A 17,774-nucleotide genomic window follows, 5' to 3' on the forward strand; every position below is an offset into this window, starting at 1 on the left:
AGTTAATTGTTTTGCATTATTTTTCTATAAAGGTGGGGACGTGAAACGAATTTTTAATTTTATGTGGCCTTACTTCAATTATCTTCATTTAGCTATGCGGCAATGACTGTGGCCAAAAGCAAAGATAACATGTTATGCAAGTGTTGCACAGGGTGTCGCCAGGCGACGGTAAAAGCACACTGACAAGGCAACTTGTCTGAAACAGCTTGATATGTCTACTTTACTCCACAGTTGCTTTGTTTATAATGGTCCTTAAGTCCTTAAGTGAAAATACCATGGAGTGATTCTATCCACCGATGATATAACCACAATGGTTGTACCTCCAAATGGCTTTTTTTAAAATATAAATCAACGATCATGCTTTTAAGCTAAAATTGCGCTGTGCGAGATTTCCACAGCGTGCAACCAGGTACCGGTAAAACCACACTAGCTTGGTATCTTGAAAGTATTGTTATGTCTGCCTTCACTTTTATTATTACTTGTCTGGGGTCAAAATTACATAACCCAAATAGAACGTTTGTAATATCACACATGCGTGAATAATGAACTGAAATCTGCGACTCTTGTACTTGTAGACTACAACTCGCTCATCTTTTTAGCACCTGTTTAGCATACAATGTAATTTCATGTAGAAGTGCTTTACTTTTGCGATGTCACAGCCCCTAAAAAAGATGGTCTGTTCTTAAAATCACAACAGCAAAAACGACACAAAATTAGGAAAAATTAATCAAATGATAATACCTAAATAGCCTATTGACTCTGATCTAAGGAATATTCTGATTTGTAATAGACATTACAGTCAGAAACGTCTACAGAGAACATTCAATAATGTCCACACGTATTCGTGTTCATCTGATTCGCGAAAATGACATTTAACCATCGATTGTTTTAAACGGGCTCATGGGCTCTTTATATAAATCTAAAAATATGACTTAATTTGATTTGAGTAAAGCATTATTGCCTGATGAATCATTGGAGATAATCACAGTATTTCACAATCGGGCTATGACTATGACTATGACGAAAGACTTTATCTCAAATACGTTGTGAAGAGCATTATGAGTGTTTGTTAATTCGACAGAATAATTACACTAACAGTTCGCCCACAGACTGGCAAGTCCCATAGGTATAAAGTTCAACTACGTTGAATTAGTTTAGGTAGGGTAGACTGAATTGGCTGTTTACTCGCTTCGTTGAAGGGGCTATTCCAGTTGAAATACATAGACCCCCTGTAGAAGACATGACCTTAATCTCCCACACAGGGGGTGTAGATTTCAAATGATGTCACCCATTCAGGTAATCCCATTTGAAACTTACACTCACTGTGTGGAAGATTAAGGTCATGTCTTTCATGGGGTGTATGGATTTCAACTGGAATAGTCCAATGTCTGGCTGGCAAGTATGCACTATTTTCCCTAGTTGTGAAACCGCAAAACTGATCAGGACGATTTAGGGAGTCATAATACCATGTAAACATCAAAAACGGGTGATGGAATCTCCACATAGTGAAAAAAATCTTAATTTTTTTAATGTATTTTATAATAATAGCAGCATGTTTCAATATTTTGCATTAACTATATGATTTAGAATTTAAAACAAAAATGAAAGTGGTTATGAAAATATTTAACAAATATGAACCTTTCGGATAAACATCGCTGATGATCAAGAAATAAAGCAATAACATGTTTAAATTTCAACATCTTTTGAGCTTTTGTGCATAACAACAAAATAATATATTAATTAGTTTCCAACTATTGCAATTTACCGCCATGGTACCACGACAAACAGTGGCTAAAGGGCAGGACTCATAATTTGGCGAAATTGATATTTCATTTTAGAAATTAGACAATAAGTTTTGCTTCATTAATCTATCTTTTTATGATTGTATTTCAACCTCCTTTTATGTTTCCTGTTTAAAATAAAAGGGATGTGTAAAAATTTATCATACACTTTTTGTTAAATGTGCTAATACAATCTAAATCACTTTGAGCCAGATACTTTATACATTCAGTTAAAGGTTAAAATACTTTGAATGTAGTCGACAGCAGTTCTCTGTTCATTTTCTCAAAATAAGCAATAGGTCAGTTACGTCCTTTTAGCAATGTAGGATGGCAAATTTGATTCAATTTCATTATTTGGTATTAGATATCATGAAACTGAATTAAATATGCCATCCTACATTGCCAAAAGGACGTAACTGATATATTGCTTATTTTGAGAAAATGAACAGAGAATTGCTGTCAACTACAGTCAAAGTATTTTAACTGAAGGTGTAAAGTATTTGGCTCAAAGTGATTTATATTGTATTAGCACATTTAACAAAAAGTGTATGGATAAAATTTTACATCCATTTTATTTTGAACAGGAAACATAAAAAGGATATATAATGGCGGAAATTTAAATCATAAAATGAAAGATTAATGAAGCGTAACTTTATTGTCATCAAAAACATCTGGGGGAAATGAGTGGGAAACAAAACTGATTTTTAATCGTAAAAATAGTTCAAATATGAAGGAAAATACTCATAATTTTAACTAAATTAAGTCAATGGGCTATTCCATTTAAAATCCACCGTGGAAGATTTTACAAATAATCTTCTACAGGGGGAGTATGTTTGTCAATTGTAATTGGTCAGAGTTAATCATTTTGGAACCCGTTCTCCTCCTGTAGATATTATAGCTTTAGATATATCTTTCACAATTGGAATGCTTATTTCAAATGGAACTTACCCATTTGTTAATTCTATTTGAAACTTATACTCCCTCTGTGGAAGACTTTAGCTAAATCTTCCACACGGGTAGTGTGGATTTTAAATGGAATACGGTAGCCCAATGAATTGTCCGATGATAAATTTCAAACATTTTTAAATATAGTAATAATGACATGTATAGAAGCTATAATATGTAACATTATAAAGATATAAATAATTTTCAACAATAAATATGAACCATTTATTCATTATAACGTTTAAATTTAAACCACTTTATCATCTCGTCCAATTATCCAATTTCAAATATGATAATGATGACCAGCCTCAGTATGAAACCATGATAAAACCTTTGGCCTGTTATGTTCCGGAAATAGTCGAGCTTATAACGAGAGAATAATTACCTACGGCTATATGCATAACTCCATTTTGCTTTTAATGGTAGCGGGTTAATTGTAGGTAAACACATGCCTTAACTGCTACTACCAGTGCTCACTCGCTCACTCGCTCGCTCGCTCAACAAAAACTGAATCTTGCAAATGTCAAGTGTTAGTGTAGCATGCTGGTATTGTGTGTCTCTAATATTACTTGAGTGATTTGGAATGACAATGGCTTAACCCATCGTGAGTGTATATTACAGGTGTTGTTGTTATTTACAAAGTGGTCTAACGTTAGATTTTTGTTGGTCTATGTACGGAATAAAAAACATTTAAGTAAACAAAATTTCAATTGAGTTTATTGTTTTGTGCTTTACCGGAGTAGAGTATGTCGTTTAAAATTGAATTTCAGAAACAGGTGACTCTTGTATGATGTAGCTACAGTCTACCGTGCGCAACGCTTTTGTTATTACCTGTATGCCACAGAAAACGGAATTTCATAAGGTCAACTAGTTATTATGGCCAAATATTAAATTATGCAAGGGCATTTTCAACAATGTCAATCTAAAGAAAGTCTGCTTTGCTAACATTTAATTTGGCTTAGACGAACGTGCACAGAATACAGTTCTGATTAATTTTAAGAAGAGGGAGAAAGGGCAAGGATATAGAGAGACAGACAAGATGGGATAAAATGAGATGATATGAGATAAAATGAGACGAGATGAGATGAGATAAGATAAGATGAGATGAGACGAGGCTAGATAAAATAAGATGAGATAATATGAGATAATATTACACGAGACTAGATGAGATAAGATGAGATAATATGAGACGAGATGAGATGTGATAATATGAGACGAGACAAGATGAGATGAGATAATATGAGATTATATGAGACGAGACGAGATAATATGAGATAATATGAGACGAGACTAGACGAGATGAGACCAGATGAGATGAGATGAATGGAGAGAAGAGGAGGGTAGAGAGAAAAACAGAGGAAAGAATAAAGAGCATCCAGAAAAGAGAAGAGAAAGGACAAGAACGACAATTGTGACCTTCATTTTATTTTTAGAGTGTGAATCATTAGCAACCGTGTTCATTTGGTATATTCGTTAAGGTAAATCTAAAGTTACGTAATTGGTAAAGAACACTTCATCCAGCACAGTTGGAACTAAAAACAGCTTTGACCCCAAAAAATAGCGTTATCCTACAAGCTAATTTTAGCTCCAAGTAAATATATATCACTACTTAATATTCATGTCTCCATTGATCATAAACGTCATCTTCTCTAGCACAAAATTGACTCACTTTATCACGCGCGATTTTGTTTATTGATTTCCCTCCCTTCTCTGTGATCCAAGCTGGCGATTTTAACAACATAGGTTGATGGTTTGCTTGCTTTTGCTTTTAACTCACATCGTTAGATGAAACACTCATTAATCTTTTTGTTTCTCTCAAGTTTAATTAGATTAGTACTATTCCCAAATGGTGCCAAGATTATTTCTACACATGGAGAACAATCTGTCGGGTTTAAGTAGTTACAGAATAAAATCATAACACTTGACATACAAGTGGTGAGGCCGTGATTTTCAGCCGTCAAATTCCTTTGGTTGTTTTGCGCCTTTTTCTACCAACTGCTGTTATAGTATCAATGGCGGTTGTATTGACCATATAAGCGTTCTCCACATGGTAAAGGCCACTCAATCTATATTATCTCCATCGGATAGCATTAAGGCAATTCTATCTGCAAGAGCACTTTTTAACCGTGTCTTCTGGCTATTCTTACAATATTGGTTAATTATGTCCCAGTTTTTTATAAATAAAAAGGCGCAAAAAGATCCAACTTGGTGCTTGAAGTTTCTAACGGAACCGGTTAATGGGAAATATATCTAGTAAACAAAAGGAGGGAGGGAATGTTTGAATAATTTAACTCTCTTCACGCCGGTGTCGACTGCAGACGACATGTTTCAAATTTTTTTTTTTAATTCAAAAATTTCAGAAATGTACATTTTCATGACCATATTTGGAATCAGCATGACAAATGCATTAAAATGAGTACAAACAAGCCTAGTGTTGATTCAGTAGTTCTTATGATAGCTCTTCATATTTTGAGAAAAAATTGCAAAACTTCAACTTTTTCCGTTGAAGCGCATGGCCAGCACGCAGAGCATTAACTAACCAGCTTACAGCACCTCTATACATCATATTGATGGTCTGTACTCACAGCCGCAATTTACTAACTAAAATTGAGAATGAGAGTTCACTGCCAACAATTAAAATCCGTGACCCCAAATAAAATTACATTGAGTTAGAACATAGAGGCAAAAACTAATCTTTTGACTCCATTCTTTCATTTTGCCTATATTATATTAGTGTGCTGTGAACATTTATTTTCTTAAACAATAGCAGCTTAACCCTGAAACAAAACTCTGTCGCATTACTTAGCGTCTGTTACCAAGAGTTTCTCAATTTCAATCTTGCTATCTTCAGAAGATAGCAATTTTCGATATAAGTCCACGTAGTCTCCGTAGATTATATTCGTGTGTTGTGAGCATTCATTTTCTTGAACAATAACAGCTTAACACTGAAACAAAACTCTGTCGCATTCCATTATGTCTGTAACCTAGAGTTTTTAAGTTTCATTTTTGCTATCTTCAGAAGATAGCAATTTGCTATATAAATCTACATAGTCTGCGTAGATTATATTCGTGTGTTGTGAGCATTCATTTTCTTGAATAATAACAGCTTAACACTGACACAAAACTCTGTAGCATTCCATTATGTCTGTTACCTAGAGTTGTTCAATTTAATTTTTGCTATCTTCAGAAGATAGCAATTTGCTATATAAATCTACACAGTCTGCGTAGATTATATTCGTGTGTTGCGAACATTAATTTTCTCAAACAATAGCAGCTTAACACCGAAACAAAACTCTTGACGCATTCCATAGCGTCTGTAACCTAGAGTTTTTCAATTTCATTTTTGCTATCTTCAGAAGATAGCAATTTGCGTCTACGTAGCTCCTATATATCCCAAAACAGAAGGCAATAGGCGTATCTCCTATTATAGCTCCAAAGGATTGAAAGGTTTGCTGCTTCTTCTTCTTTTATGAAATCTTATGAAGATTAACACAAAATCTGAAACAGTATAATGCTCCATAAGTCCACCCGACGAAGCCGTGCTTAAATCAGTGAATACAATTGCATATAATGTGCACTTGAGTAATACGACTACAGTCCTTTTTCGTACCTCACATACTCTAACAAGTGTTTATTTTACACATATTTAGGATCGCCACAGAAGCATCTTTCGGCTAAAGACTAGATATGTTAGTGGTAACAAAAACAAAACAAAATACATAACTCTTCTTACAGTATCATATCTTATCAGTTAAAAATGAATGCACTGTAAATAAATGGTTAATACAGTCTGACATAGTATGATGTTAGTCAAAACAAAGAATACTTTGAGTACAGAGTGCGTGATAGAAGTCATCAGAACAAACTGTAAACCTACACTACAATAACAAAGCTACCTCTTTTGCAGCTTTTACCGGTGTGCCATGAAAACATGAAATATTTATCTACTGAGGGGGTGACATAAGGGCATGACCTAGGTCATCTTAATGCTTATCAAATGTAGAAATAAATAAATGTTTTTGTGTGCAATGTTACGTCAGAATCTCAACAACAATGATGTGGTAGGGATTAATTGATATAGTCAAATATTACACATAATATATTCGGGTTTAATTTAAATTTGTCCTTCAATGCTTCAATTATTTATAACAAAGTCTGAATAATTTGCCACTTGATTTTTACAATTAACCAATTATAGTGAATGCATAAGGTAGGGAGTAAAAAGGCGGGACTTTAAGAGGTGTCGTTAGTAAAGTGTTAATGATGTTCACATAGTACATTCCTGTACACTCACCTCTGTATTTTCGTGGCCGAGTCCACCTGCTGTTTCTGTGATTGTCTTTCTTGGTAGCCCCGGAACACGCTGTAAACATAAAGTTCACAATTAGTTACATGTCTTTTCAAGGTAGACAACATAGATGTATCTTCCTGGGGTTCTGATGGACCCATTTGGTATTCCGCTGCTGGTTTCATGTCGTTTTTTACTGCTGAAGCTTCGCCTGTCTGTGGTAGTTTTGCATATAAATAATCACTACGCTTCGCCATATTCTGACTCCGTAGAGCAGTAGGAGTGTTATGGTGCTGCTCAATGCTTGTGTGCTGTGCGCCTGCTTGCTTATTCGGTGGCTTGGGCAAATTCACAAGGCACGGCAGTGCGCACGATTTAGCCACTACTGCACACGCATCGATTGAACATTTTGTGATCGCGCAATGTTTATTAGATGAGGTGGCTGTATGAAACGTTGGTCTCTCTTTTTCTCGATTTTTTTTCGTAACGACGCTTTTACTTGGATAGCTACGACAGTGTGGTGTCTAGATCAGTTGGAGAGTGTTCATTTGTTATGCATCGCCGGTTCATTATCAGCCAATAATCAGATGTCATATTAGAAATGGGATAAAGTACATGGTAACTATGGCAATTAAGGCGCCATCTTTGTTCTAAGATAACGTAATTTGAGCCCAAAAGGTGACAGAATGCTTAGCAAAAATATCACCTGTTACTTTGAAGAGAAAAATTACCAAAGATATATAATTAGCTTATATAATTAATATGACATTAGAATTTGTGCATTATGAATCTATTTTGGGATACATACATTCATCATTGTATATATTCGTCATTAATAAGTCACTCTGACCTTGATACAAATAGTCACACAAGTAACAGCATAATATCTCCCTTATTTATGATTTCCAGAGCTCTTGTCAGATGTGGATGATATTGTTAATTAGTGTAGACCGTTCTTGATTGGGTAACAATTGATCACTCAACAAAGTATTGGTTACACGATGACCCCACTTCTTCAAAATACTAGTATGATGCTTTCTTCCAAAATGGCGCATTATGGTCTTCTAACATGTCTAAAAGTAGTCTCAAATATTTGAACTACAATAATTTTGATCGGTGTGGTGCCATAAATATAATGATTTCATAGCTTCAATTTGTTAAATGAATTTGACCTTGTTCTGGTATATTTTATAGAATAATTATGATATTTACAATCACGAGCATGACGATATTCGGCATATTCCATTATCAAGCATTGTTGACATGTTTGTTGTTGTGATAATTTATATTGTTTAATTTATCTAGTCTAGAACACACTATGAGCTACTATGGGAGATATGGGTATTCCTAACTATCAGAGGGATGAGTTTTCCTGACCAAGTGGTGGATCTGATCAGCAAACGTTATCAAGACCAGGAGTCGGCTGTCAGAATTAGCAGAAGTGATACCAAATGGTTCAAAATTGGAAGAGGTGTCAGACAAGGTTGCATCTTGTCCCCTTAGCTTTTCAACATTTATGCTGAAAGAATAATTAGACAAGTACAAGTGAATTCTAAGGAGGTGTGAAGATTGGTGGTCGGCGAATTACAAATCTGAGGTTTGTGGCAGCAGGAAAGAGCTAATGGACCTTCTGAGAGCAGTGAAAACAGCAAGCGAAGAGAAGGACTAGTGCTGAATACCAAGAAGGTCAAAAGATCAAGGAGAAAACGTCAAAAATGATGATGGTGTCATATAAAAGTGCAGAGTTTTGAGTTTCTGGGACCCATCATCAATACTATAGAGGCGACTGTATCCAAGAGATTAAGCATATGCTGACAATTGCACGAAATGTAGTTCAGAACATGAGCAAGTTATGGAAAAGTAGACTTCCAACTTCCCTTAAGGTACGGCTTGGCAAGTCAACAAGTCAACAGCGGCTTCCCAATCATGGACAATGAAGTCAACCGACAGAAAGATGGTAGATTCATTCGAACTCTGGTGTTACCGCAGAATCCTGAGGGTATCTTGGACAGAAAAAATAAGAAATGAATGGATCCTAAGAGAGATTGGAGATTGGAATAAAGAAGACACTATATAATACAAGTTGAAATATTTTCCCGAAAGCTATCATATTTTGGACATGTTACACTCAAATCAATTGTGGAAGGGATGGTGGAAGGTATAGGCAGACCACAGAAGAGACGAAAACCAGCAGTAAGCTGGATAGAAGAAGTTCACTGGCATGAGGGTGACAGATGCAACAAGGACAGCTGCTACCCGAACTCAATGGGAGCTCTCATGAGGACCACACCTGCATATATGCAGGTGTGTGTGTATGCTATGTGACTTTTGAGGTGAATGTATGTGGGCTGATTCTGTTTCCAGATGCATGGTGTTTTGTACCTTATACACTGAGGTCTAAAACAATTATGATTCAAGGATTTACGTCATACTTTACAGTTTGGATATTAGGCATTTTAGAAGCATAAACGTATATCCCAATATCCATCGGATATTACGCCAACCTTGGGTGAGGATATCAATTTTTGTTCATAATCATACGATCTGTCTCTGCCTTTAGAAATGTTACTGGGGTTATCATTATGAGAAAGATAAACTTTCTTTACATTCCAAAATCTCACTTTATGTGACATGGAGATTTGATTTAAAATTTGCTCATTTACCTGCTGCTGGTTAGCAAGTCACTATTCATACAAGGCGACTAGTCGTTCAGCCATATCGACGCGACGAAAACAATGAAATGAGCTTAACCCTACCGCACTCTTAAAATTAGTCCGTCACTCGAGGGATTTTTTTCGAAGGAACGAGGATGGAAATCTTGACAAATTGGATTTTGCGTCTATTTATAGCACCTTGTAAATTTCGAATACTTTAGTCATTATGAAATGGTCTCCCTTGCATTGGAACTCGATAAATGTATAAATTGCGGTTTGTGTTACAAAATTGCAATCGATAGTGATGCTGATTATCTGTTTGGCATAAAATTATCCAAACCAGTCGATGTTATTAATATTAAGTAGGATACAATGAAGCTGGAGTATGGATTTGTTTTAAAGATGAAATGTAAGACAACGGGTACATGATATTTAAATAAGCAAATATCACATTTCAAAAGAATCGAAATTGAAGAATCACCATTGTTGTAATGCATTATGGGTATGTAAACAATAGCAATAACATAATCTTAATGTAAGTGAATTAATTTGATAATTTATTCACACATATAAATGCTTAATACACATACGTCCTCGTGTCCATTTATATGATAACATCTTTAACCCTCGAACTGACTTGCTCGATAAAACTGTTTGTGAATTTGATATCTCTATGTGATACGCTTTCATTTTCAGACTTGAACAATTGATTACCAAAACCTCAGAACATTGTTTATGCACATATGTTACTAGTCTGTGGCGACGAAAGCCTGTCATTACTCAATAAAAGATTTTAGGATTTAAACCTTGTTACTGAGTTGAGAAACCGTGGTTCTATCCATTATCCATATAATATCAATGTCATTTTTTCCCTCAAATTTTGCAGGTATCTTTTGCTGGTATTTCAAACTATAATACTATTAAAACAAATTCAATGATGTAAAAAGCTTTAACCTTTTAATTTTATTTCCACTCTATATTATTTTCTGGTAATGACGAAGAATGTATCACTACTTGAAGTATAACAACTCCGAATTGTTAAACCTGTTCGCAATTTTAATATCTCAATGTGATATGTATATACTCATATCATGAATGGTTTATAAACATGGCAATTACACACAACTGAACCGAATATAACTAAGCAAGGCGCTTTGAATATTACATTTGATATGTTATGAAAGAAATATTGGTACATTCATAACGTAAATAAATAATCCACTATACCCTTAGCCATATATGCCACACATTAGCTCCTAATGTTAGCGAGGTCAGTGTATTTTGTTACGATACGATGTGGCACCTCACCATCTGAGCCCACCAAAAACGCTCGCAAATCAAATATTAAAATAGATTATGATATCATATTTTGTCTATTCTATCAGTCTGATGCTAACTATATATATTACAAATGTGAGCGCGTAAAAGATGTATGCAAAGGAAAGGTAAAACCAGTAGCAGGCATGGTTTCAGCCAACCCGACATAACAATCCCAAAATAACATATTATATAATATTGTTATCTAATAATAGGGACACATTTGACGTGGTGTGTTAAAGAAGTTGTGGCAGATATTGCGAAAATATCAGATGAAAACACATTGACTTGTTTTGATAGATTGGATAATCCGACCATGAGAGCATATACCGAGCAGTGATGTCAAGACAAAACTTATTTATAATTTACAATAAATAAAAAATAATTTGCATTTTTTGGATTTTTTTGTTGCTTGTATTGTATCATCATAAGGTCAAGAGTTAAACGGATTTGTCCTTTTACCCAGGTAATAAAACACCTGAGACACGGAAAATTAGTATTTGTTTAAAATATTTTCCCAACATGAGCGGCCAATTTGGTTTTATGCAAATTAGCCATTTCTCCCAACTTCCTTTTTCCCCTTTTATGATTTATTGTTCAGGATATATAGGGGAGAGGGGTGGGTGCGTGTGCACTCACATGGCTGCGAGTATCGTATATGGTCAATTCCAGCGAAAGCGGACAAAATTCTCTCTATGTTAACTTTCCACTTTAAAATGTCATTAATAAAGGAAATCACGTTATTGATGGAGCATATCATGTCACGTCCAATGTGCTCTCTTTGTGCATATAGGCCTTTACTAGCAAGTCATACCAGGGGACAAGTTATGATAGCTTAAATGATTTGGCGTTACCCACGAATTCAAAGATAAAGCACCATATATGTCATTGAATGTCCTTCAATCAAAATGAAATTATTACCGTTAGAAAGACGTTTGCATGATCTCTCATCATATGTAAAACGATTGAATTCCACCAAAGTTTGTGGACTCTAGAGGCCATTAAGTCAATTTGGCTAATAATTTTGTTACCCGCGTATCAAAAATAAAATGATCGTTCTGAAAAATGTTAAGTGGATATGCCATAAATGACTATATCATGAAACGAAGTTTCGTTCTATAATTCTGAGGTCCAAGTCATTATTTTATGCAAATACGTTTTACCCATAAAATTCCATAAAATCAAATTTGACGTTACCCACGTATCAACTGTTACCCACGAGTCCAGCAAATATAATCGCCATAACTTAAATTAACATTTAATGACTTTGGACACTGAATTTAGTTTGACAAGCGCTTAAAATTGTAAATCGTAAAAATACGTTCACCGCTTTAAAAAGAATCTACGACGGTTTAAACTTTTGTTACCCACGAATCCCGAATAGATGCTAACCTTGAAAAATAAGGAGATTGTTTATTTTAAGTTTAAATCAGCACATATTCAAGCCATGGGTATGCTATAATTTTGACAGTACTTACAGTTTATACACCTAAGAAACGCAAACCCCAAACGGTACTATAGTATTATAGCTTTACCCACGAATTCGGCGTTACCCACGAATCCAAGGATTTACTCGTAAATTATATGTTTCTTATGCATCTTAACATTTTTAAAACATGCGAAATAGGTTCCAAAACCGTCCTGTTTAATAGCGTCCTCTTGAAGGTATACTGAAGCTGCATCGTGAAGTTTTGATTGATTATCCTAAATTACCATTTTTTGGGTAAATGCAATTAGTTAGAGAAACGGGAATCATTGAAACACAATGGAGGAATAACCGCATGGTGGTTTCCAACCTTCTGTAATAGTTTCTATTTTGCCGCTTACCAATACATACCTTCAAATATGTGTTACCCACGAACATTTTGGTTACCCACGAATCCCTACTTAAATTATAGTTAACAATGTATTGATAGTGTTTTAGTTCATAGGAACTGTCAAACACGAGTTAATAGAATATTGCTGCATGAAAATATGGAATGATTTTACTAAAATAATAATATAAAACTGTTTGCTCTGTCTATTTGAATTTGGCAACTTCATTATTCTCAAAACTTTCATACCCAAAATGCCATAATGATCCATTCTAAATATTCCATGTAGTCTGTATTTTGATTAAAATTCATTTTAGTGCCATTGCAGCCTGAATTATTGACATACGGAAAAGTATTTTTTATTTTTATTTAACGAAATTAATAGGAATTGCTATTTTCCAGACGCTGTTACCCACGAATCCATCCGAGATCCTCATCCTGCGATGAGATACAAAATCTAACTTTATATTTATATGAAGCATTTATTCTAATCTTTCGAAATAATACAGTAATGTTAAATGACAGCCACTTTGGAAAGAGTTCGAAGAATTGACACAATCTTAACTGTACACCTGGTTCTTTCTTAAAATTTGTAATAACCAAAATATTTCTTTGTAGATATATGTAATAAAATTCTATTTTACGTTCAAAGTCTTCACCGGTTTCTATTGTATATGAGTCACACATAAAATATTGAAAGATATTAAAGAAAGTGAAATTTTATGGCGTACAACAGGTAAAAATGCTTGAATTCGTGGGTAACATGCATATGCGCATTTAACACTTTATTTGGTCTAGCAAGAAAAGTTATTTTTCAATCCGATGGCACTTCCACCTGATGATTCACTAGACATGATCGTCTCATTTGATAAGTCTAGAATTGAAAAGGAAAACATTTTCAAAATGGCCCCCAGAGAGAATTTTGGCCCGCTTTGGCTGGAATTGACCATATACTGTACATTCACATTCAACTGTGAGGGTAAAGTATGTAAAGAAATCAATTTTGGAAGGGACTATGGAAGGTAGGCGGAAGAGATGAAGACCAGTAGTAAGATGGCTAGAAGAAAATCACTGGCATGATGGTGACAGATGCAACAAGGACAGCTGCTAACCGAACTCAATGACGAGATATCATGAGGACCACACCTGCATAAACATTATGTGTATGCTATGTGACTTTTGAGGTATGTGGTCTGGTTCTGTTTCCAGATGCATGGTGTGTTGTACCTTAGGGAGTGTTCAGAAATACTTTGGTGGGGGGGCTGGAAAATATTTATTTTCATGTCGAAATTTTTTTAACCCCCCCTCTTCGCGAACCAAAAACTTTTTTGACCCCCCTCTTAATGGACCTAAAACTTTTTTGACCCCCCTCATATAGGTTCAAAACTATTTTGACCCCCCCCCATCATAATGTACCATTCTACTAATTCAATTCTAGTCAAATGGCATTAATGATACTAAAATTTGTATTCAAGTGCAATGAAATTATTAATTATACCCATGTCATTGATACAAAATATGTGGAATTGTGGAAATGTTTTAAAGTAGCACGCTAAAATTTTGCCATTTGGAAGCTAAATGAATGAAATTCGATGTAAAAGTGGATTAAATACGCGCGAAGCGTGCAAAAATTTGTACTTTGGGGGCTAAAATGGCCAAATATGAGCTTAATTTGGTCAGAAACACACATACAGGCGTCAACATTGGGGGGATGATTGTATGGGCCATCTCCCCGGGATCTACGCCTATGTTTACTGGGACTTTTTGTTGCGGCGAAGCGCGCAAAACAAGACTATTTTAGCCCAAAATACAGGGGCGTAGCCAGTTCTCCAAGCTTCCTCCACCTATAATTGTAATGCAACATGATTTAGTTGTATATATCAGTGATAATAAATTAATAATCTGTACTACATGAAACATTATTGTAAAATTGTCAACAATAAAGAAGAGCAAAGATATTGCAGCTTTTAGTGATTTAAAGAGCTGACCAGAAAGAACTGACACAAACCTCAAATTTAAGTTATAGATGACAATTTTTCACAATGGATCAAATGTACTTTTGTTCTCCAGGGTTTAAGATGGAAATTTTATTCGCGCAGCGCGCGAAAAATTTTACACCCCCCCTCTACGTGCCGAAAAACTTTTAAACCCCCCTGTTCATACACCCAAAACTTTTTTAACCCCCCCTATTCAGAACTCCTAAAATTTTATGACCCCACTACATATTTTCCAGCCCCCCCAGAGTATTTCTGAACACTCCCTTATACACTGAGGTCTACAACAATATGATTCAAGGATTTACGTCATACTGGATATTAGGCATGTTAGAAGCAAAAGACGTGGATCCCAATATCCATCGGATATTACGCCAACCTTGGGGTGAGGATATCAATTTTGGTTCATAATCATACGATCTGTCTCGGGCCTTGGAAATGTTACTGGGGTTGTCATTATGAGAAAGATGTAAACTTTCTATACATTCCAAAATCTCACTTTATGTGGAGTGGAGATTTGATTTAAAAATTGCTTGCTGTTTGTTAGCACGTTATTATTCATACATCGCGACTAGTCGTTCAGCCAAATCGACGCGACGAAAACAATGAAATGAGCTTAACCCTACCGCACTCTTAAAATTAGTCCGTCACTCGAGGGATTTTTTTCGAAGGAACGAGGATGGAAATCTTGACAAATTGGATTTTGCGTCTATTTATAGCACCTTGTAAATTTCGAATACTTTAGTCATTATGAAATGGTCTCCCTTGCATTGGAACTCGATAAATGTATAAATTGCGGTTTGTGTTACAAAATTGCAATCGATAGTGATGCTGATTATCTGTTTGGCATAAAATTATCCAAACCAGTCGATGTTATTAATATTAAGTAGGATACAATGAAGCAGGAGTATGGGTACATGATATTTAAATAAGCAAATATCACATTTCAAAAGAATCGAAATTGAAGAATCACCATTGTTGTAATGCATTATGGGTATGTAAACAATAGCAATAACATAATCTTAATGTAAGTGAATTAATTTGATAATTTATTCACACATATAAATGCTTAATACACATACGTCCTCGTGTCCATTTATATGATAACATCTTTAACCCTCGAACTGACTTGCTCGATAAAACTGTTTGTGAATTTGATATCTCTATGTGATACGCTTTCATTTTCAGACTTGAACAATTGATTACCAAAACCTCAGAACATTGTTTATGCACATATGTTACTAGTCTGTGCGACGAAAGCCTGTCATTACTCAATAAAAGATTTTAGGATTTAAACCTTGTTACTGAGTTGAGAAACCGTGGTTCTATCCATTATCCATATAATATCAATGTCATTTTTTCCCTCAAATTTTGCAGGTATCTTTTGCTGGTATTTCAAACTATAATACTATTAAAACAAATTCAATGATGTAAAAAGCTTTAACCTTTTAATTTTATTTCCACTCTATATTATTTTCTGGTAATGACGAAGAATGTATCACTACTTGAAGTATAACAACTCCGAATTGTTAAACCTGTTCGCAATTTTAATATCTCAATGTGATATGTATATACTCATATCATGAATGGTTTATAAACATGGCAATTACACACAACTGAACCGAATATAACTAAGCAAGGCGCTTTGAATATTACATTTGATATGTTATGAAAGAAATATTGGTACATTCATAACGTAAATAAATAATCCACTATACCCTTAGCCATATATGCCACACATTAGCTCCTAATGTTAGCGAGGTCAGTGTATTTTGTTACGATACGATGTGGCACCTCACCATCTGAGCCCACCAAAAACGCTCGCAAATCAAATATTAAAATAGATTATGATATCATATTTTGTCTATTCTATCAGTCTGATGCTAACTATATATATTACAAATGTGAGCGCGTAAAAGATGTATGCAAAGGAAAGGTAAAACCAGTAGCAGGCATGGTTTCAGCCAACCCGACATAACAATCCCAAAATAACATATTATATAATATTGTTATCTAATAATAGGGACACATTTGACGTGGTGTGTTAAAGAAGTTGTGGCAGATATTGCGAAAATATCAGATGAAAACACATTGACTTGTTTTGATAGATTGGATAATCCGACCATGAGAGCATATACCGAGCAGTGATGTCAAGACAAAACTTATTTATAATTTACAATAAATAAAAAATAATTTGCATTTTTTTGGATTTTTTTTGTTGCTTGTATTGTATCATCATAAGGTCAAGAGTTAAACGGGATTTGTCCTTTTACCCAGGTAATAAAACACCTGAGACACGGAAAATTAGTATTTGTTTAAAATATTTTCCCAACATGAGCGGCCAATTTGGTTTTATGCAAATTAGCCATTTCTCCCAACTTCCTTTTTCCCCTTTTATGATTTATTGTTCAGGATATATAGGGGAGAGGGGTGGGTGCGTGTGCACTCACATGGCTGCGAGTATCGTATATGGTCAATTCCAGCGAAAGCGGGACAAAATTCTCTCTATGTTAACTTTCCACTTTAAAATGTCATTAATAAAGGAAATCACGTTATTGATGGAGCATATCATGTCACGTCCAATGTGCTCTCTTTGTGCATATAGGCCTTTACTAGCAAGTCATACCAGGGGACAAGTTATGATAGCTTAAATGATTTGGCGTTACCCACGAATTCAAAGATAAAGCACCATATATGTCATTGAATGTCCTTCAATCAAAATGAAATTATTACCGTTAGAAAGACGTTTGCATGATCTCTCATCATATGTAAAACGATTGAATTCCACCAAAGTTTGTGGACTCTAGAGGCCATTAAGTCAATTTGGCTAATAATTTTGTTACCCGCGTATCAAAAATAAAATGATCGTTCTGAAAAATGTTAAGTGGATATGCCATAAATGACTATATCATGAAACGAAGTTTCGTTCTATAATTCTGAGGTCCAAGTCATTATTTTATGCAAATACGTTTTACCCATAA

General features: G+C 34.8%; 1 protein-coding gene across 2 annotated transcripts in view; it reads right to left on the reverse strand.

The window, feature by feature from the left end:
* The window catches only part of LOC140137727 (NMDA receptor synaptonuclear signaling and neuronal migration factor-like), a 153,037-nt gene that overhangs the window by 100,295 nt on the left and 34,968 nt on the right, over window positions 1-17,774 (reverse strand). For both annotated transcript variants that reach the window (XM_072159490.1, XM_072159491.1), the window contains exon 4: window positions 7,021-7,089. In XM_072159490.1, coding sequence (XP_072015591.1) covers window positions 7,021-7,089 — 69 coding nt within the window. The remainder of the gene's footprint in view (window positions 1-7,020; window positions 7,090-17,774) is intronic.

The sequence above is a fragment of the Amphiura filiformis genome, chromosome 17, assembly GCF_039555335.1.
Source record: "Amphiura filiformis chromosome 17, Afil_fr2py, whole genome shotgun sequence".
Taxonomy (NCBI): Eukaryota; Metazoa; Echinodermata; class Ophiuroidea; order Amphilepidida; family Amphiuridae; genus Amphiura; species Amphiura filiformis.